This window comes from Rosa chinensis, chromosome 3, assembly GCF_002994745.2.
Source record: "Rosa chinensis cultivar Old Blush chromosome 3, RchiOBHm-V2, whole genome shotgun sequence".
Lineage (NCBI taxonomy): Eukaryota > Viridiplantae > Streptophyta > Magnoliopsida > Rosales > Rosaceae > Rosa > Rosa chinensis.
In genome coordinates, this window is record NC_037090.1 from 3,416,915 (window position 1) to 3,439,740 (window position 22,826).

General features: G+C 38.4%; 6 protein-coding genes across 9 annotated transcripts; 4 read left to right on the forward strand and 2 right to left on the reverse strand.

Annotated features, from left to right (window-relative positions):
- The first annotated feature begins 288 nt into the window (after positions 1-288).
- On the forward strand, positions 289-2,150 carry LOC112193268 (acyl carrier protein 1, chloroplastic). Its single transcript, XM_024333343.2, has 4 exons — positions 289-449; positions 841-951; positions 1,241-1,363; positions 1,800-2,150. Exons 1-4 carry the CDS (start codon positions 390-392, stop codon positions 1,926-1,928), a joined length of 423 nt encoding a protein of 140 aa, XP_024189111.1. The 5' UTR covers positions 289-389; the 3' UTR covers positions 1,929-2,150.
- A 690-nt stretch (positions 2,151-2,840) lies between these two features.
- Positions 2,841-4,333, reverse strand: LOC112194804 (NAC domain-containing protein 71). The gene has a single exon (XM_024335035.2). The coding sequence runs from the start codon at positions 4,065-4,067 to the stop codon at positions 3,090-3,092; it is 978 nt and encodes a 325-aa protein (XP_024190803.1). The 5' UTR covers positions 4,068-4,333; the 3' UTR covers positions 2,841-3,089.
- A 172-nt stretch (positions 4,334-4,505) lies between these two features.
- Positions 4,506-7,338, reverse strand: LOC112194806 (protein CANDIDATE G-PROTEIN COUPLED RECEPTOR 2). The gene is made up of 6 exons (XM_024335036.2): positions 6,813-7,338; positions 5,822-6,013; positions 5,334-5,496; positions 5,154-5,259; positions 4,981-5,062; positions 4,506-4,843 (listed from the first exon to the last, which is right to left on the reverse strand). Exons 1-6 carry the CDS (start codon positions 7,119-7,121, stop codon positions 4,766-4,768), a joined length of 930 nt encoding a protein of 309 aa, XP_024190804.1. The 5' UTR covers positions 7,122-7,338; the 3' UTR covers positions 4,506-4,765.
- Positions 7,339-8,294: 956 nt separating this feature from the next.
- On the forward strand, positions 8,295-15,006 carry LOC112193925 (coiled-coil domain-containing protein SCD2). 4 transcript variants are annotated; one of them, XM_040516262.1, is made up of 17 exons: positions 8,298-8,637; positions 8,733-9,061; positions 9,304-9,944; positions 10,353-10,428; positions 10,633-10,674; positions 11,021-11,083; positions 11,387-11,436; positions 11,519-11,546; positions 11,843-11,956; positions 12,042-12,102; positions 12,622-12,729; positions 12,890-13,017; positions 13,336-13,399; positions 13,995-14,033; positions 14,209-14,249; positions 14,394-14,520; positions 14,626-15,006. In XM_040516262.1, exons 2-17 carry the CDS (start codon positions 8,738-8,740, stop codon positions 14,739-14,741), a joined length of 2,022 nt encoding a protein of 673 aa, XP_040372196.1. In that variant the 5' UTR covers positions 8,298-8,637; positions 8,733-8,737; the 3' UTR covers positions 14,742-15,006. The 4 variants fall into 4 exon arrangements, 2 of the variants coding, with proteins under 2 accessions (XP_040372196.1, XP_040372197.1); XM_040516263.1 differs by having other exon boundaries at positions 8,299-8,637; positions 10,356-10,428; XR_005808192.1 differs by lacking the exon at positions 14,626-15,006 and having other exon boundaries at positions 8,295-8,637; positions 13,320-13,399; positions 14,394-14,493.
- A 611-nt stretch (positions 15,007-15,617) lies between these two features.
- On the forward strand, positions 15,618-18,237 carry LOC112191514 (superoxide dismutase [Cu-Zn]). Its single transcript, XM_024330865.2, has 8 exons — positions 15,618-15,774; positions 16,476-16,564; positions 16,656-16,757; positions 16,897-16,992; positions 17,143-17,174; positions 17,292-17,367; positions 17,772-17,825; positions 17,991-18,237. Exons 2-8 carry the CDS (start codon positions 16,489-16,491, stop codon positions 18,011-18,013), a joined length of 459 nt encoding a protein of 152 aa, XP_024186633.1. The 5' UTR covers positions 15,618-15,774; positions 16,476-16,488; the 3' UTR covers positions 18,014-18,237.
- A 780-nt stretch (positions 18,238-19,017) lies between these two features.
- LOC112192909 (FRIGIDA-like protein 4a) lies at positions 19,018-22,475 on the forward strand. The gene is made up of 3 exons (XM_024332831.2): positions 19,018-19,979; positions 21,004-21,179; positions 21,274-22,475. Exons 1-3 carry the CDS (start codon positions 19,157-19,159, stop codon positions 22,261-22,263), a joined length of 1,989 nt encoding a protein of 662 aa, XP_024188599.1. The 5' UTR covers positions 19,018-19,156; the 3' UTR covers positions 22,264-22,475.
- The last annotated feature ends 351 nt before the right edge of the window (positions 22,476-22,826 follow it).

A 22,826-nucleotide genomic window follows, 5' to 3' on the forward strand; every position in this document is an offset into this window, starting at 1 on the left:
GCGATATGATATGTTGATAAGACCATTCATTAATTGATCATGTTTTCGCAAATGAACTAATATTTTATTCTCTTGATTGATATGAATTGCAAAATAACTTATTGCGTATAAGTTTCGAGTCGTATTATTTAGTCGGGTTATAAATTTGATACCCCAAATTCATAGCCTAGAGGCCCAAACAATTTTTAACCTGAGCAGTCATATTTCATATTTACTTTGTTTCACTCTGATGGTACACGTGTCAAACAGGGAGCTCCTCCTTTCCCTGCGGTCAGTATCAGAAAACCAAACAGCCTACCTATAAATACCAACAAACCAACGACCTCTCTTTTTCACTCTCCTCGTTCTCGCCGTCTCTCTGTCTTTTACAACTCTCCTCGATCGCATCAATGGCCGCCATCACAGGAGCTTCTTCGATCTCATTCCACTCTCGCCTTCATCAAAATCTTGTAATCCCATTTAACTCTGTTTCTCCTTTGTTTTTTTATATTCTGGGAGATTCTTATGTCTAAGTTTGATTCTTGTTTATTTGCTTGTATATTTTATAGTACTAATAAGATTTAGTTGTGATACTAATATTGATTTATCAATTCATTTCTGGGTTATATAGTTCTACTTGTCATTGGGTTGATATAAGAATACTGTTGAATTGTACAGATATTTGGATCGTTTATATTTTTCTGTTTTACTTGATTCTCAGTTGGGTTTTCCATAGTATAATGTTTATGGAGATCTTTTGGTATTTTGTTAATGATTTGAGACATTGGATTGGACTCTGTTGCTGTGATATGATTGATTTGAATGTTTACTGAAGGACTCATGGTTTAACATGTTGAACAGGCATTATCCAGGGCTAATGGTCTCAAGCCAGTTTCACTGTCTGGTTATGGAAGAAGTTCTCTTTCTTTCGGGTTACAGCAGCGTTCAGCACGGCTTCGGATTTCCTGCGCAGTATGTTCTAATTTTTATGAAGTGCTTTTTAACACGTATGCATGTATAATAGATTTGTGTTACATTGTCCGAACCATCAGATATAGTTTCAATCTTCAAAGTTTAGATCTTGAACTGGATTGATGGTAAATGAGTGAACTTTCTATGAGGAGAGGTAAAAAATATGTATTTATATCCTGAACTGGGATTTGCCTAAGTGTCTACTCGAAGTAAGTAGAAGATGGTAAAAGGTAAAAATGCAAAACATCATCATGGTTGAATCTTGATAATGTTAAATGTCTTTGAGCAGGCCAAGCCAGAGACAGTGGACAAGGTGTGCCAGATAGTTAGGAAGCAACTTGCATTACCAGATGACTCTGCAGTTTCTGGAGAGTCGAAATTTTCAGCACTTGGAGCTGATTCCCTTGATACGGTACGTTTGATTTTGTTAACGCTACTTGCACCACTTCCCATTCCCTGAATTATCTGTCTTTTCATGAGCCCAGTACTTTTTTTTTTCCTGTACTGTTCAGTAAAGAGTTTTTTTCTGTCTTTTTCTTGTGCTTTTTCTGCAAGCTTGTTAAAGTAAATTCTTTCCTTGTCTCTTCTGATGAATTCTTGTCAACCATAAACAATTGTATAGTTTATAGTTTGTGTAGGTCTTGAATAGTGAAGAGTAAAGTGCAATTTGAATAATGTCCTATATTTTTTCTCATAAAGGAACACTCTTTCATTTTGAGAACCCTTCGGAGCAACAGAAGTAGAATTATTTATTTTTTTTATTTTTTTTCAGTTTTGTCTTTCCATCTGGCAGTTGCTAAATTTATGCTTGTACTTTCGAATTTACTTTAATATGATGCCACTTTCAGGTTGAGATCGTGATGGGACTCGAGGAGGAATTTGGTATTAGTGTGGAAGAGGAGAGTGCTCAGAGCATTGCAACTGTTCAGGATGCTGCGGATCTTATCGAGAAGCTCATCGAGAAGAACAAGGCTTAGAAGAAGTAATGGGAAAACAAGAGTCAAGTAGTGTTTTCACATCCTAGCCTGCTTTAGATAATTATTTGGTTAGTAGACTGGTTATGTATGCAGTCATTTTATGTGAAATTTGAACCTGATAGTTGTTGAGTGGTTAAATTATGAATGTATGAATTTGAGTTTGTGTGGTCAAGCTCCTTTCTTTCCTTTATTTCTGATGAAATAGAGAATGGCCTTACAATATATGATGTCGCATTTGTCTACATTATAATGATATCTTTTTAAGTTCTAGTTATACCAAGTTTATGGTCACTGGGCGTCAGAGTTCACTAATGCAGATTTTGCAGAAATTTGAACAGATCAAAGTATCAACTGTGACAGGAATCACACGATGTAAAAGCATCACATATGGAAGTGCTTGTATTATACAGCACAGACCACATGTACTATAGGCATCAAGCCGAATAACAATGGTGCTTGTATTATACAACACAGGCCACTTGTACTTTTGGCTTCAAGCTGAATAACAATGGTGCTATAATACATGGCTTTGGTCGATACTCATATTGAACAGATGGCCAAATATATGTAACCAGTTGCAAACTTGCAATTCCCCAACAGAAGTTCACATCGTATGTTATCTCCTCTCCTCCTTCCTCTATTAAGGATTCAAATCAAATGAATCAATTTGAATCACAACTAAGAGCTACAAGCAGATAAGCATGGGATAAGTAGTAACTAAGTACCTATAGCAAATTAGCAGACAGCTCTCTGTCCATGGAGAACTAGTGCTGGTAGGAAGGGAAGCTGTAGGTCTAAAATGACAAAGCATCCAACTCTAATAAAACAACTAAAAGAAAAACATAGAAAACCATCAAAAGCTTTTCACTAATTCACACGGATTAGAACCTTGGTAAAGTGAGTGTGTGTGTGTGACTAATTTATCACAGTAACGTCCAACTACAAGTCGAAGACCTGAAGAAAACCAGTCAAGGACTAGAGATATAGAAATCATAGATGTTTCAACCTTATAAATGAATTCTTATGCATAATCTCCACAGATATTTATCCTAAAAAGGACTGATATTTTGATTCATCAGATGGAGACCATACATCTATCAACCTAGAGGACAAAGGCCATATTGGATGATTGCAAACACACATCATTGTTGCGCTTTGAGCTCATTGTCTCCCGGCCTTAGCCACAGCACTAGTACTGCTCTCTCCGACTTTGTTACTGGACCTTTGGAAGCTGGGATAAGAATATGGAGGGTATGATCCACCCTTTAGTGTCTCAGTCTGTGTTCTGAAAGACTGCTGCTGCAGTCGATGAGTATCACCAACATTGATCGAGTTGAACACATAATCCTCATAAAGCGGATAGTCGTGTACATTGTCATGATCAGTAAGCTCCACATTTGTTTCACATGCCATAACCTCTAATTTAGGATATGATGGCAGTGGTTGAGATGTGTGAAGAGATTTGCTTGCATTGCTAACATGATCAGTGCTGGTATTGAAGGCATCATTGTCCTCTAATGGTGGATTAATGTCATTCAGCTCGGCATAGGTTTCCCGAGTCATAGTGGTCTGATCCTCCAGTTCATACTCATGATCAATGGCTTCATTATTAACATGGTTTTGGGACACTTTCTTTGCAACCAACTTTCTCCTTCTATCCACATTGATTCGGATTCGGCAGAGCACATATTCATGAGGAAGATCGCTAGTCTTTGAAGGAGGAATACTATACTCATGCATGATCCAACAACAGTTTTGATCCGATTCATTATTCTCATAATGAAACAGTTTGCGTGTCCCTAACACAATCTTCTTATTCTTGGAATCATAAACGGTGACCCCTTTGCTCTTACCTTTCCAGGTCCCATAACCCGACTTTCGAGCATAATACATTGACGCCGAGTCGCCCATCTTCTTCAGTTTGGTAAAGAAATAGAGGTCTTCACTTTGGTCTAGTTCGGGTCCTCCAAACTCTGTCCAGATGTCCCATGGCTCTGTCTTGCCATAAAGATCAAAGCTTTTGATTTGCGTCTCGTACCTGAATGGTTCTCCAGAAACCTTGCTGCGAAGGTAATATCCTAACAATTCTTGGTCAGTTGGATGAAACTTAAAGCCAACTGGAAGATCCTTTGCAGTCATGGCAGTAGAATTGTAGAGAAGACCAGCTAGTCCGCCCTGCTATAATATGTATGGGATCAAATTACCTTACAAACTAGGACTCCAAGCTTTCGTTGTTGTTATTTATATTTTAACCCAAAAAACAAAACCTTAGCGTTTTATACTCCGTAATGAAAACCAAATCCTTGGCCTTTATGCACCCCACAGTCCGCAGTTTCCTGATTCTGCTGAGGCAAAGATAAGCCAAAAGAGGGAGCTAGGACTTGTTTGTTAAGTTGCAGATTAAGAAGAGCTATGGTGGTTTGAAACTACTCTTTGTTTTCACCAATTATAAGAAAGAATTGGATACACATTGTTTCAACCATGAACCACTGCATGATTAATATACTAATAACTTGTGATCATTTGATTTTGCTGCATCTGCTTACTTTGAAAATTGGACGGAGTGAGCATCCACAATGAAATTGGCATTCAAGCCGAACCTGCTTACTGAAGCAGCGATAGCATAGCATTAGAAATCTTACAAATACATATATCTGTATTGTGTGATTGCAAAAGCAACACAATATACAGCATAACATCCTACAAAACTCTAACAAAATTACTTCACTCGAGGCATTTTGCGATCCAACTTCTCTTATCAGAAAAGATATTTAACTTCTATATACAGTCCAGCAGACTTCAGTTCTGGAATGATGACCATCATGGTGGTTACTTCATCACTCCCAATCAGCATCAAAGAAACCAGCATCTTTCATCTCTGAATAATATACATTCTCCAAGTGTAAATCATCCTCCTGTTTTCATCCAAGTGCAGTTACCAATCAGAACAAATACTACCATCTTAACTAGAAAAAGACGAGCTTACAAACTGCAATAATGGGTGAATCAAAGAAAGTAAGAGAACATTTAGCAATTGATGAAGGATGATGACCTGGAAGAAGTCTGCCAGAAATGTTACATATAAAAGAGGAAGGTAGAAGGCATGGTAACAGACAATAGTGGCGCCATATAACCTGCAAATAAAAATTTGGAAAATATATAGAGGATATATAATTTGAACAAAATATTCATAAGTCGGAATGTTTAGCTCAAGACTATGCATACCAAAACCCAAATCCAGCTCCTCCATTTCCTGTAAGTCCACAAGCAAACATTGCTAGTACATTCATCAGAAACATGATAGCTGTATAATTGTAGAATGCAGGTCTCGCTGCACAAAAAGAAAAGAGACATTAGGTTCTGTTAAACGACTATCGAATAGATGTAAATATGAAAGGAACTTACCGGGTAGCCTTTCTCTCCACTTGGAATGGTACATGAACAATATGAAACCATAAACTGCAGTTAGTACTAGCCTATGGACAGACCACAAGTTCCACTTCATCTGATGTGTATGATCAGTGTCGTCGACAAACAGCGGAATTCCAAATCCAAACATATAAATTGCCTGTAAGAGGGACAGTGTGCAATTATAGCTCCATCAACATGCATTTCCAAAAAAAGTTGTGCAACAACAATACAAATAGATTAGAATCAGCAGGTGATTCAATTCGCATAAGGTATCACATTATTTGAATTGCTTCTAACATGGCAAAAGAGTTGGCATTTGGTACATAAACCCTAAAATTTGGAAACTAAGAACTTTAGTATACGTAACTACAGAGGAGTGAAATTGGTATCTACTGTCCTATATTACTATTATTGAGGCCAGTTAAAAGCATAGCTAGCTCAAAGGTGTAAAAAATCTATTTTGAGTAAAAGAACAGTGATACCTTCAGAAGTAAATCCAAACCAACGAGGATCCCTGAGATAACAAAAGTTCGTGTCAACGCTTCCAGTCCACTTGCATAATTCCCTTGGAGTAAAAATGCCAGCAAGCTTACTTCCAAAAATAACATTCCGGAAGTTGTGAACAAAGATAAGACATTCCATGCCATTTCTTTATCAGGTGTGCATTCCCATGCCTGTGACAAGAAAGTGACAACCCTACCTGGTATTAGGTTCAAGAACTGCCTCTGGAAAACTATGAACATAAACAAATACAGCAATCAAACCAACTGAAAGACCCAAATAACAATCATACTGTTCATAGACTAATTTCTGTCCTGACACCGTAGAAATCTTTTTATGCATTCAATACATTCACCAAACATATTCACAAATTGCAAAACAAGAATCACACTACTCAGCTACTATGTTTAACACATAAACCTCATCACAGAATCAAGCAACGAAATCAAAATCGGAACTCTGTATTTTACTCCAGCTAACATACAACAAACTTTGTATCTCAATTCTAATCGTCTCAATATTGAACCATCAAAGACCAAACAAACCTATTCAAGAAACCCAACAAGATCACACCTTTTATCTATCAGTGATTTCAAAATCTAGCAATAAATACCATTCGGATACTAACTTTTCATTGAAAGGCCACCACAAATTTTTACAACGCTAAACAAAAACAAACCTGAAAGTACAACCTCACTATTCAACTCTGAAATCAAGAGCACAAACAAAAACAACAGCCACACTTATATGAGCAACCAATAACCTATAGATATCATTTAGAAAACCCAAGTGACAATTATTACACTAATTTTCTGAAAAATTCAAGAACACACCACATATTTGCAACCCCAAATTCATCATAGACCAAATTCCCACAACCAGCTACACAAAAGGCTCAAACTTTAGCTACAATAATGAAGAATTGATCAAGACATAAGCCAAAAAGCTTCAAAAGTAGGAAAATTTTTGAACCTGAAGAAAGCACCAAGCGAGATTGAGCAAGCTAACGAGCCAAAGGCAGCCATAGTAGGCCATCATAATATACGAGCGGCCATGATAGAGCTTGGAAAAGCTCTTCCTTGATTGATAGGCCAAGTATAGAGTAAAGAGAAGCGAGGACGTGATCAGGGCCAAATTGTGCCAGAACCCATGGCACTGACCGAGCCAGCTGTAGAGTCTGGGACCCGAAATCGCTTCGCCTAGGGTTGAATTTGTGCCCTTGGGAAGTAGAATTGGAAGCAGAGGTCGCGACGCAGCTTCTCCTGGACCTGGAGCTGCCATTTTTGCATTTCAGGTGGAAATTAAGAACAATAATTTGGGAGCGATTTGGGGATTCGATTCGAAAATCGAAACCCTAGGTTTTGGCGAAACGGTGGAAAACTGGAATGGTATTATTGGTTTTGGGTTTGAAAGAAATAACAGAGAGTCCTCACGTCTTCATATTCTTGTATGACCGTTAGCCAGAGAAAGAGAGGTTTAGTTAGGCACCGACCAAATTATTGGGCTTTGGGTCTGATGACTGTAGATTATGATTCGTCTAATCAGCTAGACTAGATTCATGCGTCAGAGCCAATGGTTTAGCATGAAAATTATTCCTCATGTGATAATATACGGTTGGCTGTGTCACATGTATCAAGTTATGACGGTCATGTCACTACGTCCTATTTAAGAACTTCTCATGAGACAGTTGCATAAAGAAAAACCTAGTGTTTATCAAATTTTGTGTAACTTTTAGTTCAAGACACTTTAGTTTAAGGTTATTCTTGTCGAGTCTTATATAGTTAGAGCAAGTCCACCCGTTGAGCTTGACCGGTTAAGACTATTCATTGCTTTTTTGTCTTGTATTTCTACTATTGAGGTTGGCTGGTCAGATACTGTTCACAAAATGTCAAGAATGTTCACTTTCGTAGTTTACCAGCCAAATAAGGCAAAAAAAAAACAGTAAATAGTCTTGACCGGTCAAGCTCAACAGGTGGACTTGCTCTTACAGAATTGTTTTCTGGTGGGAGTCGTGACAACCACAATATTGTCATTGCTTAAAACTTGGTTGTGATTAGTATCCAGTAGCATTTGTGGTTTTGCTAATTTGGCGCAAGAAACTGAAAAATAATCAGATGTACTCACCCAAACTGTTTTTCTATAATTTTCTGATAAATAATTAGTATTATGACTGAAACAACTATATAAAATTCAATTCCTTTAGCCTAATAACATTTTTTTTCAATACAATGGAGGCCTAAGGCCGAGAAAGAGAAAAATACTACAACCAAATAGAATATTATTGAGAGGTCCACAAATTCTTTTTTTTACTATATGTTACTAGCAAATGTGAGGGCATTTTATTTATTTATAGTAAGCAATTGAGATAGTTACGACAAATGTGAAGATATATATGAAATTTTATAGTCTTGAGGGATGTTTGTCTCAAACAGTAACCGTTACACTGATTCAAACCACCGTGGCCTAATCAACGTCGAAAGCTCCATTTATTCTCCCTCTGCGCCTTAATGTTCGGATCGTATCATTTAGGCATCAACTCCAGAATTCCTCAAAGGACAACGCTTAATTTCATTTACTCGATCTAAATTAGGATTCAATGTTAGAATTGTATTAACTTTCCTTAAATTTGGTGGTGGATTTGAATTTTCCTCAAGCCTAGTGTGATATTCTTTAGTTTAACCATGAAATCCCGAAGCAGCGCGCTGAGCTTTCTTGAGTTACAAGCAATGGCATTTTGTTAAGACGAGGAACTTAGGTCATTGAAACTGCATTTGCTTGGAAAGCTTCATTCGAAAAGGTCTTGATTTTTATTTTCAGCTATTTTGGTTTATTTTTGTGCCGTGGATTATTGCATTGATGATTTGCTTGATGTTAATCATATTTCAATGGCAGTCAATATGGATCGAATGAGGCCGGTGTATGTTAGGCAGAAGAGCAATTCCAGTGGCACGCCGGGACCGCCAGGTTCGCCGTCGATGGCCTCTCCAATAATGCACCACCATTCAAGGTCGGGGTCCCTTGGATTGAGCGGTGGCAAGAAAGCACAGAACACCAAAGCCGCGGCTCAACGGCTTGCACATGTCATGGCACACAAACCCACCGACGACGACGATGAGGATGAAGACGACCTCTCTATTGATATCGGCTTGTCAAGCGGCACCGGGAGCATCGGACTTGCCGGTGTTGGAAGACCAATTCGGCCTCGCTCGCCGGCGATAAATGTATGTACAAGACCATTCTTTAAGTTCACCTACATTAACGAATCCTTACGTCACACTTTTAGTCCGAACTAAAAGCATTGTCCCGGCCTTATGTATTCACTTTGTCTTGACCAACTTGTTACTTAGTTTGCGTTATTTCTTTATACCAAGTTGGGTGAAATTTAAGAGTCATCTATCAATATATGCATGCATGAGTTTATACGAAAGTAACCTTACTTGAAACCTAAATTGTATTCCACTAGTCAGTTCGTACTGTTCAAGAGCCACCTTCATCTGCAAGGTCAATAGCACCAGGTGGTCGATCAGCTCTATCTGTCAAGACTGCCCGCTCTGTGGAACCACAACCATCATCAACTCATTCAACGCCAGCTATGCGACCATTTCAGTCCATCAACTCTGTGGAACCACCACCTTCAGCTCATTCAACACCAGCAAGCCGGCCATCTCAGTCCATAAACAATAGACCAATCAACACTCTTGAACAATCACCGTATTCCTTTCGTTCTTCAATGAATAATAAATCATCTCAGCCATCCAGCAATGTTGAACAACCTGGTTCTGCTCGTTCTATGTCAGGCATTAGCTCTACTGAACAACCCCAGTCTCTTCGTCCTTCATTAGCTACACGATCATCTCAGAGTACTAGTACCAATGAGCAACCAAACTCTGCTCGTTCTATGTCAGCGGCTGCAGCACGTCCACAGTTAGGGACCAAGCCAGTCCACATGGTACCGGCTAGTGTACCTATATCACTTAGGCCGTCCCCTTCAGCAGATACTCCCTCTGAGAGTAGGAGAGATCCGCCAGGACCTATATTATTAAGGCCACCCTCTTCTGCGATGCTATATTCTGACGGTTCAGGTGAAAGTCGGAGAGAGAGAAGGTATCGAGTTCTGAAGTTTTTTACTATGATTCACATCATCAGTTCAATTGTCATCATGATAGCCTAAATTTTCTCTATTCCCTTTTTTGTATGCTGATGGCTTATATATTACTGTGAGAGACCAAGAATAGGTAGCCTCATTGTTACTACTTGTGAACTCTATCAATTTAGTGGTCAGTCATCTATTATTTGGATATGTAATGCTGTCTCCAAAGTTTCTTCATTTGTTTCTTTATGATTATCGCTCGTATATGACTATTTCGAAAGACTTAAAATAGTAGGCTAGTAGCTCATGTATGTGTTCTAATGTTTCTTTTTATATTAATGAGTTCCTTATGTATTGTGGCTTTTTTCAATTCCTTTTGATGATCATGTGGATTTATAGATATGACCCCCTTTCTCAATCAGCAGGTTGTCTATGGATTTAGGAAATCTGAACCTAAGAGACAGTGGATCTCAGAATTCTTCTGCTTTACAAGATGAGGTATGCTCCATGATCTTGTTTGAGGTGTTGGACTTCCAAGTTTTTGATTTTTTTTTTTTATGTACGAAAACACTATTAAAGTAGGTGGAAACCTCTAGGCGAGGACATCCACAATTTACAGAGTCAAACAATAAGGCTCTAGAGGCCTTAGTCCGGTAGATTCTCACAAGAAAAAGAAACTAATGAGGTGTGACTTTCATGCAGCTTGATATGCTACAGGAAGAAAATGAAAGTTTACTTGAAAAGGTGATGCCAGTAACCCAAGCATTTTGTTTTCTCTATGATTAATGTGAAATTCATGTGAATTTGATTAATTGTATATAAATTATTTTGCAACTCATGCTCCATGGTGAGCTCTTCCATATTCCAGTAACTATCAGAAAGGGCTGCAACATCTCACCTGATCGGATTAACTATTGTGCTTTCATGAGGATGGTGTTGTGCAACACCATTCACGAAGCACACAAGATGATGTGCATTTTTTTTGAAATATGAGTGGTCAGAGTGGTCCATCAGTGTAAATTTGATATTTCTTAGTTAATAGAGTCATGTCTTTCTGGTATTCCATGGTGATTAATATGTGCTTCCCCAGCTTCGACTTGCAGAAGAGAAGTGTGAGGAAACAGAGGCAAGAGCTCGGCAGCTTGAGAAACAGGTACTGTTTTAAACTTAATATAGACACTAACTAAGTGGATGTGTTTCATTGTATCAAATGTGAGATCGTCCACTCTGATTGTGGACTGGTAAAGTCGTCAGGCGTTTATAATCAACAAATGCCATGACCTTTACACGTACTATTACTGGTATTGATTCATTTACTTTTTGCTCATGAAATGGTGTATACTTTTTGCAGCATGAGCATATATGATGATGTGCTGGGCAATATCCAGATGTTTGCAAGTGTATATTCCACACACTGTAATCATTTCTTACTGCTTGTGTCTATTTTCTTCATTAGGTTGCTACTCTTGGAGAAGGTGTAACGTTGGAAGCACGTCTTTTAAGCAGGCAAGCTTTAAGGTTCATGTACTACGTAATTGAGATTGACCATTTATAGCTTACTTATGTTTATGTTCATTTAATTCTTCAGAAAGGAGGCAGCACTGCAGCAAAGGGAGGTGTGTGTATGCAATAAATGTTCGCTAACTTCAATCACATTAATGTGATACTTGTCGTGCAAGAGATTATTATTTTATTAATACATTAAGAAAGGAGAGCAAAGGATTCCAGTGTCTATTCTATCTTTATTTGGGTTAAAAATTACATTCTTTACTCCCGCCAACACGGTTTATTTTCTTAGAAGTGACTCGCAATTTGTCAAGAACAGTTAACATGCTTATTTTCCTCCACATCTAGTTGTATGATTTGAAAAATGCATCTGAAGGGTAATACCTTACCATCACATCTGTAACAGGCTGCTTTGAGAGTGGCTGCACAAACTCATGATGATAGAAATGATGAAGCTGAGTCCGAACTGCAAACAATTCGGATTATGACTCAGAGAATGATACTGACTCGTGAAGAGAAGGTTTGTCTTCAATCTTTTTTGTTCATAGGTATCAGTTCCTTCTTTCCCTCTATGTTCTTATGTGATTTTCAGCTTTTCATCTTAGGAAGACGTTGTTTTGAAGAGATCCTGGCTTGCTCGGTACTGGAGTTTATGTGTTGAACATGGTAAAGACAGTTAAATTCATAATTTAGTGAATTAAGCCACCTAAATTCCATGCCATTTAGTTTCTAATGTGTATTAAATTGTGCAGTTTTCATTTTATAGCTGACAGTATCTGAAATCAAGGCCTAATCCAACCTTTTTTACATCATGGATTGGGTCCAGAGACTTGCCTAACTTTTGTTCAACTATCTAAAACTCCAGTTCAGGACTTAATTTTACTGAAATGTCTTTTAAAGTTCTGTACTTGTAGGCACGTGAAGCTTGTAGGTCCTTACATAATCAGGGTGATTGGAATAAAATTTACTATCTGTTTTAAGGTTCTCAGAACAATAGATATATTCACATCATAATTCCTAGTCAATTATACAATGTAAGATGTCCTACTGATCCAAATTAAGAGTTTAGCAGTGATTTTTGTATTCATGCACTTGCTCTTCTGATCTGTATATGAGTAGGTGAACGTTGTACACATTTCACCTCCAACCATCCCGGATGTAATGGGCAGTAGAATGTTTTGGCAGGTATACATGCTGAGATTGCTGCAGCACGATCTGAATTCTGGTCAACTCTTGCTCCTGCTCCTGTTGAAGCTGTACTAGAAGCTGGAAAGAAAGCGAGAGTGCAGACAGGTAAGTTGAATCTTTAATTTTTAATTATTGTTCTGTATGTGGCTCGTTATTTTCTTTTCTAACCGAAAGATGATATGTATTTTTCCATGCTTTTAGTTAAATTTGTTGCAAATCCAGTGTCTCAGTACTTCTCAAAAATTTTCTTTAATTTCCATATTAGCTGAGGAGAACAACGATCTATATGAAAGAGAGCATAGTCCAAGGGATTTGAATGAACTCTCGGGAGAGGGAAATATTGAGAACATGCTTTTAGTGGAGCAAGGTCTGCGTGAACTAGCATTATTGAAGGTTTTCTCCTAATCCTTATAATTGAACCTTTTCACATGTTCAGACCAAAAAAAAAACAGAAAGAGCTTTTTCACATGTATTCTATATCTTCTCAATCACGAGTTCATGACATTAGACAAGGAGCTGGGGACTGGGATCTACTGGAATATTTAACTGAGCATGTAAAGTTGTAACCCTATATGTCAAGCATTTCACTACTAGCAACTCAATTTGTGAAACAACACAAAATTTTCATGGTGGTCGAATTTTGCAGCAGTATTTCTGTATTGACGTAGTCATTTCCTGTAATGACCATACTTTAGTGCAATTGTCTCAAAGGTAGAGGATGCAGTGGCACTTGCAATGGCTCAACATCGACACCGCAATTCAAAATCTGGTTCAGGTGAAGTGATTCATCATTTGAAATTCATTACATTTAAACCAGGTTTATATGCATTGTGCACATAAATACAGGGTGGGGTGGGTTTCATTCAAGTGCATCAATGGGCTTCAAATTAGAATCTCCCATCAAAACTTGAGGTTATCACAGTGAATATGAAAAAGTCCAACTTCCACATTCCTTGTTATTCTTTTGTGCATGCAAATCCCGAACTTTCTCCTGCAGGGCATGCATCACATCCATCGAATGCCTAATTACATGTTTAACAAAAGTAAAACTTTTGATCATTTGCATATGCTGGTTGGTTCTTTCCTGACCAAATGACTTTGACTAAAGAACTTGATTCCTTTATCTTTCATTCTTTCGTTGACGCTTATTGGCCATGTTTGCTTACTTTCTGTCTGACATACTTGCTTCACATGATGCTGAATAAAAGGCTATAATGTTCTTATACACCAAGAAGAAGAAATCTACATGCTTCCTGACTTTCAAACGGTTTCCGGTTACTAAAACAGATACAAATGTCTCTATAGATTTACTTGGTAAGTTAATCATATAGTCGCCTGATAAGTTTTTTCCTCTTTCATCATTGGTGTAGAGGTAAAGCAATCAGCTGATGGACAGTCCGAGGGTTATGGTAAGATTATCATATCTACAATTTCTTTTCTGCTTTCACTTTAAGTACCCACATTTTCGACATGAATTGGCTTGTAAAATAAGGTGAAGGATGTAAAAAGTTAGTTTATCTGGTACATTGGTTTTCTCCACTTACATGAGCCATGCCATGAGTTAATGAAGGCGTTTCATTTCAGAATTGAGCAAAGAGGAGTCTGATGATGTGTTCTTCAAGCAGGTATGACACCTTTTGTGTTCTAGTTTACGACAAAGTAAATATTTGAGTAAATGGTGGATTTAGAACTAAATAAACTTGGAGGAAACAGATATATTCCACATACATTCTATATGTATCAGATGGAGTCACTTTTGGCTCTTGTAGGCTTGGCTTACATACTTCTGGAGAAGAGCGAAAAATTATGGTCTGGAAGCAGATATAGTAGATGATCGTTTGCAATTCTGGATGAACTGCAACGCCAAGCCACCCACCTCACATGATGCAGTTGATGGTGCTCTCTCCTTCTCTCATAATATTCATTGCTGAAGACTGAGTTCTGTTACACCAAGTGAATTCATATAAGCTTAAATTTGATATGGTTGGTTCCAATTTGCAGTTGAACGTGGTCTCAGTGAGCTTAGGAAGTTGGGAATCGAAATCCAACTATGGAAAAAATCGCGCAAAGGGCTTGAGCTTGATTCGATCCCTATAACACGGCAGTCTGACTTCTGATACAAAACTGAGCTTACTGGAACTTGCTGCATCTTTTCTTGTGAGCAAGTTATCAATGTGTACAACGTTTATACTTTATACACCTTCATGTAATGTAGCAGTTGGACTTGTCATTACACAAATTGATCCTTTTTATCTGGTTGAGTGAGAAGAAAGGAATGTAAAAACAGAATGGGAATGAATATGGTAATTCCTGATTGTAACCGGTTTTTGTAAATGAACCACTGAGCTCCAAACTGATGGAAATGAAGACTATTTGTGAACGATGATATTTTTAAATTTGTTTTTCCTATCATGTCATTTGTTAACTCATTGGTAGTTACCTCTATGTTTTTAAAGAAAACGAAAAATTTGTAACAAAGTATGATCACAATGACACAATATTTGTTCTAATGGTAAGTTAGTCATATTTGAAAGTGGACCAATTGAACTGTATACAATTATAGATTAGCTCATAGCATCGTAAATTCTATGAAGTAATACTACACTACAAAAGTATAAAGTTATCATGTTATTGCATTGAGTTAGTCGATCACTGTTATTTAATATGTATGTAAAAAGAAAGTGGCGAAACATTACTCAAAACGTCCGAACTATAGTGTTCAATCGAAAAAAATCCAAGCCATAGTGTATATACTTTGAAACATTCTCATTTGTTTAGCCTTTTATATGATCTCTACCACCATTTCAGCTGTATAGAAAAAGAAGAAAAATCATAAACACCTCTAAAAATAGCTATGAATATGGGCTGCAATGCTGCATGACCCAATTTTAAATATTAAACCCAGGCTGCTGAGTTGATGTGAATTCTCCATCTTACCCCAAACATGTGTTAGGTGGTGGTAGACTCTAGAATCATACGACTTCTCACTGTGGACTGTTACTAGTTGGAATGATATATATACATAAATAAGGTCGTCCTCAAGCGTCAAGAATCACAATTTGCATTTGGCATCTGATTCACTCATTCGCACACCTCCCACACCCACCACTCTATTTCTGTTCCTCTTCCTCCTCGTAGGGGTGCACTGAGGTAAAGCTTGAATCTTTGTTTTCTGGGACTTTAAAAGTTTCTAGCTTTATATGATTTGATGATTTGGGTTTGATATTTTAGCTCGAATTTGTAATGGGTCCAATTCCATTTTGTATTTTGACTATGTTTAATATTGTAATTGTAGCTTGAATTTGATGATGATGATTAAAGATCTGATTTTTATTTTTTGGGGATTTTGTGTTGGTGTTGTGAATATGGATACTGAGCTCGAGTTATGGATTATGTGTTTGACTTTAGTGTTTCTATTGTGTGTGGGTTGTGGGTTCCACAGATCTCATCAGTTGTTGTTCAGACTGAGCTGGAAGACTGATTGCTCTACTGTTGTTGTTGAAAGTTGAAATTTTGGGTGATTACATGTGTTTTTGATTGAACCCAAAAGCCTTCTTTTGGGAAGTTGATTGAAAATTGAAAAAAAATTTAAAGTCTTTTTTTTGCATCTGCTCTGTTCTTTGTTTATCCAAAGGTTGTACTCATAGGACTGTGAATTTAACAAACTGAATCAGTAGAGCAATCAGCAATCCAGAGCTGAGACTATAACTTGTGTGGTTCTGTGGTTGGATTAGTGAAGTCGTTGTTTTGGTCACTCGGGTAGCTTTCCAGTTGTTTTGGTCACTCGGGTAGCTTTCCAATTGTTCTGCGCCATTTTTCTTATCTAATAGCTGGACTGTGTTTTTGATTAGATCACTTTGAACAATGGCAAAGGGCGTTGCTGTACTTTGCTCCAGTGAGGGTGTTAAAGGAACTATCCTCTTCACACAAGAGGGAGATGGTACTTAATTGTTAACTGATTATTTGTAGGATGTATTTTGTTATTATGCTGTTCAAATTGATTAACTTGTTGTTGTTTGATTAATTTTCAGGCCCAACTACTGTGACTGGAAACGTTTCTGGCCTCAAGCCTGGGCTTCATGGTTTTCATGTTCATGCTCTTGGTGACACAACAAACGGTTGCATGTCAACTGGTATGAACCATTGACTAAAAGTTTTTCCTTTATGATCTGATGCCGTTGGGGCAAAGCCAAGGAACCAAAGCTTACTCCCCACTATCTTTACAATAATTCGCTGTGTTGTATTTGTATCTAATGATTAATCTACTTGTAGGACCACACTTCAATCCTGCTGCCAAAGAGCATGGTGCTCCTGAAGATGAGAATCGTCATGCTGGTGATCTTGGAAATATTACTGTTGGGGATGATGGTATATATTTTACTATTCCTTTATCAGCTTATTTTTTGAGCATCCTGTTTGTCTTCATTGAGAGCTTTATGATCACCAGACTAGCTACATCTAGTGCGAGAGTTTGACACTGTCTTGGCACTTACAGTTTGATTTGTTTCTGTGCTTCAGGAACTGCTACCTTCACAATTGTTGACAAGCAGGTTTGTGGTTAACATTCCCATTTATTTTCAGTTTATGTTTTCCTGTTAAAAAATGTATACTCGGACTCTCTTTGTATTTCATTTCCTCTATTCTGAAGTTTACATTGTTGTTTGCAGATTCCTCTGACCGGACCACACTCTATCATTGGTAGGGCGGTTGTTGTCCATGGAGACCCTGATGACCTTGGCAAGGGTAAGTTCTAAATTTCTCTATTTTAAACCCAGTCTCTTTGTCTCTCAAGTTGTTCCATCAATAGTAATCAGCATGAGTGAGCTAGTCAATAAATGGTGGCCCAAATTTTTTTAGTAATTTTAGGCTTCTTGCCATATCAATTGAGATAAAATGGCTGCTGCGTACGTACTAGTTGTTCAGATTTTGGTACTTTTGTTTACTGATCCTTATCTTCAATTGTGTCTTTCACCCCTTTAGATGAGCTAAATGCTAGTAGTTAACTGTCAGTTTAGTTCCCCCAAGTAAATTCTAGTTTTGATGCCTGTTTTAATTTCAACACTGTGGTTATGTTTCTTCTCAAATTATTTAGCGCAGTCTCACATCCACACCGTATCTAATCCAATATTCATTGTGTTTGTACACAGGTGGACATGAGCTTAGCAAATCCACTGGAAATGCTGGAGGCAGGATAGCTTGTGGTAAGCTTGTATGCTTAGCTACATTAAATGGAATCCTTGCATTACAGTAGTTTCATATAATTTGAATTGGTAGTCTTGTTGTACTATCCTATTATGGTACTTTCAACATTTCTAAATTATTGGTGCATGCTTATCCTTATACTCCACCGACCTTTCTTTTTGCAGGTATTATTGGTCTCCAAGGATGAACTGGACCAGGGAGCGGAACACAGGCACCGCAGTTGAATTAAAGCTTGAGATATTAGCATGAACTCTTCTGTATTGAGTATTGGAATAAGGAGTACATTTGTCAATACCAATATGTTTGTCTCGGACCTGTATTCTGTTTCTCAATCATTCTGTGTGGTTGTTTGACAGTACTTTGTGTTCATGCTATTGCCAATGGGATAACGAGTAATTTTCTTGCTTTTGATACCACTACTCCCCCCCTAAAAAAAAAAAATTTACACAATCAAGTGCTTTCCACTAAGGACTCGATTTCTAGGCTAAAATTTGTGGTTGGCGATGGTGTTTCTAGTGTCACTATGTACTGGTAGTGTTAACGGAATTGGCAAACTAGTTGACATCTCTGGTCATCGTCTCTACCGTTGTGGTCAATTTCTTCGACTGTTATGCTATTACCCTCGTTTCAAGGTTTCCATCAAGACAATGATGTGCACTATTCTTTCATTTATTTTGTAGATTTTATTAGCTCAGATTCTCAGATGCTGTGGAATCAAAATTTCGTTTTCGTTTTAGTTTCAAAATCCCAAAAGTAATTATGTCACTAATGTTCCAGCCAAAAACCTAGGGGGTGGACATTGTTTCAGTATAATCCAGTTCTCCACACCATTCACTGTCGAAATGCTTCTATACACCGACAGTACAAATGACCCAACACGTATAAGATAATCTCAACTCTTATATCAACATTTTTCTTTTTTAACCAAAAAATATATTTGATGTAATCGAACAATCCATTCATGTTTGTACAAATGCACGTTGGTGCTCTAAACCTCCACGTTATTCACCATTCACTTGATCTCATCCAAAACCGACCGTCTGTACGTAGTGGGTAATTCTACGTGAAACGGTGAAAGTAACTTTGAAAACTTACCGTAGGTGGTAAATTACAAAGGTGGAATCAAAACGTCCCAAAGCATGGGATACTTGAAATTATTTATTTATCTTCCTTGATTTCCGTTGTTGTCAGAAGTCGGTCGTTTTGGTTGAAAAACGACTATAACTAACTGATTGACTTCACCACCCCCAGATTCAATCCAAAATTTCTAGGGTTTTTCCTTCAATCACAATTGCCATCTTCTCCAACTGTATCTGTACTCCCACCACCGATGTCCACCGCCGTAGACAAAGTCTTCGGCGACGTTCCGATGAGCCCAGAACTCCGCAAATCTTTCAACCTCCTCAAGTCCCACGCCTCCAAAGTTGCCAACTTTACCCTCCAATGGCAGGACCTCGAAGATCACTTACGCTCCATCGACGACTCCATTCAATCCAAAATCAACCAGCTCCAGAAATCCAAACAAGCCCAATTGAAATCCGAACCCAATTCTCAACAATCCACCCAGGTCAACTCCGCTGTCGAATCGGCGAAAGCGCAATTGGATGGCCTCAACACCCAATTCAAAGCTGAAGTTTCTTCGTCCGAATCCGAAAGCTTGGATTTCAATGGCGTGGTGGTGCACGATGGAGAGGGTTTGCTGGTGTTCATGAATGAGCATTTGAAAGAGAAGGAGCCGTCTCGCGATCTCATCACAGATGCGATTAGGGCCTCTGTGGGCTCTGGGAAGATAGTGCTTGAGGCAATGAGGTGGTTCTATCCGTCGGAGTCGAATAAGGGAGAAATGAGCTGTGAGCTGAGTGTTGTTAGGAGAAGTTGTGTGGTTTTGTTGGAGGAGATGACCAAAGTGAGGCCGTTGATTAGGCCTGAAGTGAAGGAAGAGGCGGTGAGGGTTGCATTGGAGTGGAAGGGAAAGGCTAGAAATGAAGCGACCAATACTCTGGAGCTTTGGGCTTTCTTGCAGCTTGTGGGTGCTTTTGGGTTGGTTTGTGAGTTTGATAGGGAAGAGATTTTCAAGCTGTTTGGTAGCGTGGCGGTAAGGAAACAGGCGCCGGAGTTGTTTAGGTCTCTTGGTTTCGGGGATAGAGTGTCGGGTGAGTGTTTGGAGACTTGTTGTTATTACTGTTCTTCATTTATTGTTAGGTAGTTGAGTTACAGATTGCTTTTTGGTTTTGCTTGTTTGTAGTTTTACTCTTGGAAATAGGATTGGTGATTGTCTGTCTTAATGTTTGATAAAACAAATATCACTGTGCTTCTTTACAACATTTGTTACAGTTTGTTATCTGATCCGCTCCTTGCCTGGCTATGAGATCAAACTTGGTGTATAATTTAGTGCGTGCTAGCATGTTTTAGTTACCCAAATGGCACCTTTTTCTGGGTAAATGGCTTGGTTATCAATAATGTGATGAGAAGTTATCACAACAAATATGACATTTGAGAGATATTTAAATAGGTTCAGCAAGTTAGAATTACATTCTGAATATGAAGGATAAGCTGTCAACAAGATATTTGGATTGAAGGTGTGCTTCAGTAGCTCTTGGCTGGCATATGCTTTATTTTGTTGAAAATTTTGGACAGAAGGTATACAATTAATATAACCGCAAAGGATGGATTTACCTGGATATTAATTGGAGTTAGGACCCCGATTATCATAAAATATATTTCTCTTTTTGATGATCTATGTTGTTTGTTGATTGAAAGTCTGCTATATCTCTGTGAGGGAAGATTTTGTAGAAAACAACAAAATATTACATCAAAATAAGTGGAGCATCTTCATTAGTTGGGAAAATGTTGTAGGGACATATGCAAAGAATAACTGTACACGTTTGGAGTTTTAGACAAGTATCTGAGGAGGAGGAATCAAGTGAATGGATATTGCTTCGTTGATAATTCTAGCTGAAGTTCTGTTCATCGTACCTGTGCTCTTGTTATTGTTGATTCTTCTGGTTTTTGCTGCTAGAATTTGTCCTGATAATTGTGGTTTTGTTCGTTAATGTTAGTGCTTCTTATGATTCATCACCCACAATGCGAGTCTTGAGCCAAGAAAGTCTTCTTTTTCAAGTTTTTGGTACCTCCTTTTGTGTAATTTGTTAAACCTGATCCTATTTTTGGCCGCAGAGTTTATTCAAAAACTGGTATCACAGAAGATGCGACTTGAGGCTATTAGATTCATTCATGCATTTGAACAGCTTGACAAGTTCCCTCCTATGCCCCTGCTTAAAGCACATTTGAAGTTCGCCAAGAAGGATGCAAAGATTAGTTGCAAGAGGGGGCAAGATCCTCTTAAAGCAGAGGTATAGGTGCCTTTTCTTTTGCCTCATCAACCATCCTTAGACCCAGATGGAAGAACCATTTCTTATGTACCGTGTTTCATTGATTCCTATGCAGGATGCTGCCATAGATAAAGAAGTAGTATCTCTAAAAGCTATAATACGATGCATTGAAAGCTACAAGCTTGGAGTTGAACCACAGTATTCTCCTGAGAACCTCAGAAAGCGCATCAGCCAGCTGAAAAAGCAGAAAAAAGAGAAGCAAGTTACTCAAGCAACTCGTGTCCCTGAGGTTCAGGGGCAAAACTTGAGTGGAAAGAAACGTACTGCCCCTGAAGTTAAGGCTCAACCCAATAAGAAGAACAGTAATAAGCATCATCGGACAGACCCAGCTGCTGTTAGAAATGCTTCTTTCAGAGCACCAACCACAGGACACTCAATACACCCATCTTATCTTCGTCCAGTAGACTCGTTTGAGAGTCGAGGTGCAGAGTACTTTATACCATCAGCTGGAATGCCTCGACAAGCAGTGGATGCTCCCCATACTTCTTATGGCACTGCTTCGACCTTTAACTCATTGCGAGCATCTCATTATCAGCTAACAGGTTCGTACAAAGGTGAAGGTGCCGAATATGCTGCTCGATACTGTGATTCGGCATACTCCATTCCTGATGCTCATAGTGGCTTATCAGCTGGACATTATGGTTTGATCAGTTCCTCTCCTATCACCCATACCCGGCAAACCACCTTGACAGGTGGAGCCTACGAATTGACAGGCTCCTCTCCTATTGCCCATACGCGGCACACCACTCAGCATATAAACTCAGCAACTGCTTCCTATGGATTGGGGGGCAGTTCTTCTGTATCTTCACATTTGAGCCCATTGACCAAGCGGTATGGGGCTAGTAGTATGGCTGTAAATGGGAGGACTGGGCAGTTTGGATCAGCAGGAAGCCCTCCCCCTGCGCGCGTAACCAATGTGAGCCCAAATTCTTATGTGTCCGGTGATCCACTGAGAATGGCTAATCACAAGGATAGGCCAGTTTCTTCAAGTAGTGGCTATGGCACACATACTAATCAGTACCAGCCTTCCATTTATCACCTTTAGCTTAGTTCTATACTTGCAGCTTTTTAAGAGAAGTTCGCTTGCTGGTATTTGTAATTTGATTTAGATCAGCAGATCTGTGTTATAACTCCCTGTTTATGTCTCCCATTTTTCAAACATTTACCAACTTTGTTAACGGTCATATGATATAATAATATGTCTTGCAATACTCAAACTGATAGGAGTGTAAATGAATTTCAGTTGGTATTTGTGAATCCCCAACTTTTTCTCATCTCGTGCCACTGTTTATGTGAGTTGGGATATAATGGTACAAGTTATGAAGCAATTTTCCAGTTGAGTTGGTGAGGAACAATGACAAAGACGACGACTGCGGAGTAAGGATGCAAAATGTTACTGATATCACAAAATCTTGCGCTGAAATTTTTGAGCTTCGAGGAAAGAAGAGGCAGAGAATAGCTCAGGAGCAGAGGGGATTTGAGGTTATATGATCACAAATTATTTATAAAAAATAAAAATAAAATAAAAAACCAGAAAACTCTCATATATATGATCAAGAAGAAGAAAAGGTTGAGGTGGCAGAGTAAGTGGGTAGCCAAAATGATATT

Bases quoted from the DNA above. Each gene is read 5' to 3' on its own strand.
- LOC112191514 (XM_024330865.2), top strand. From the start codon at position 16,489: ATGGCAAAGGGCGTTGCTGTACTTTGCTCCAGTGAGGGTGTTAAAGGA. The intron at 16,993-17,142 runs GTATATATTTTA...TCTGTGCTTCAG, and splicing joins TATTACTGTTGGGGATGATG to GAACTGCTACCTTCACAATT. The intron at 17,175-17,291 runs GTTTGTGGTTAA...TGTTGTTTGCAG, and splicing joins TCACAATTGTTGACAAGCAG to ATTCCTCTGACCGGACCACA.
- LOC112194806 (XM_024335036.2), bottom strand. From the start codon at position 7,121: ATGGCAGCTCCAGGTCCAGGAGAAGCTGCGTCGCGACCTCTGCTTCCA. The intron at 6,014-6,812 runs GTTCAAAAATTT...TTCTTGTCACAG, and splicing joins TCGCTTGGTGCTTTCTTCAG to GCATGGGAATGCACACCTGA. The intron at 5,260-5,333 runs GTAAGTTCCTTT...CTTTTTGTGCAG, and splicing joins GTGGAGAGAAAGGCTACCCG to CGAGACCTGCATTCTACAAT.
- LOC112193925 (XM_040516262.1), top strand. From the start codon at position 8,738: ATGGATCGAATGAGGCCGGTGTATGTTAGGCAGAAGAGCAATTCCAGT. The intron at 9,945-10,352 runs GTATCGAGTTCT...TTTCTCAATCAG, and splicing joins GAAAGTCGGAGAGAGAGAAG to CAGGTTGTCTATGGATTTAG. The intron at 11,957-12,041 runs GTTTGTCTTCAA...TTTTCATCTTAG, and splicing joins TACTGACTCGTGAAGAGAAG to GAAGACGTTGTTTTGAAGAG.
- LOC112194804 (XM_024335035.2), bottom strand. From the start codon at position 4,067: ATGACTGCAAAGGATCTTCCAGTTGGCTTTAAGTTTCATCCAACTGAC.
- LOC112193268 (XM_024333343.2), top strand. From the start codon at position 390: ATGGCCGCCATCACAGGAGCTTCTTCGATCTCATTCCACTCTCGCCTT. The intron at 450-840 runs GTAATCCCATTT...CATGTTGAACAG, and splicing joins CTCGCCTTCATCAAAATCTT to GCATTATCCAGGGCTAATGG. The intron at 952-1,240 runs GTATGTTCTAAT...GTCTTTGAGCAG, and splicing joins GGCTTCGGATTTCCTGCGCA to GCCAAGCCAGAGACAGTGGA.
- LOC112192909 (XM_024332831.2), top strand. From the start codon at position 19,157: ATGTCCACCGCCGTAGACAAAGTCTTCGGCGACGTTCCGATGAGCCCA. The intron at 19,980-21,003 runs GTGAGTGTTTGG...TTTTGGCCGCAG, and splicing joins TTTCGGGGATAGAGTGTCGG to AGTTTATTCAAAAACTGGTA. The intron at 21,180-21,273 runs GTATAGGTGCCT...ATTCCTATGCAG, and splicing joins AAGATCCTCTTAAAGCAGAG to GATGCTGCCATAGATAAAGA.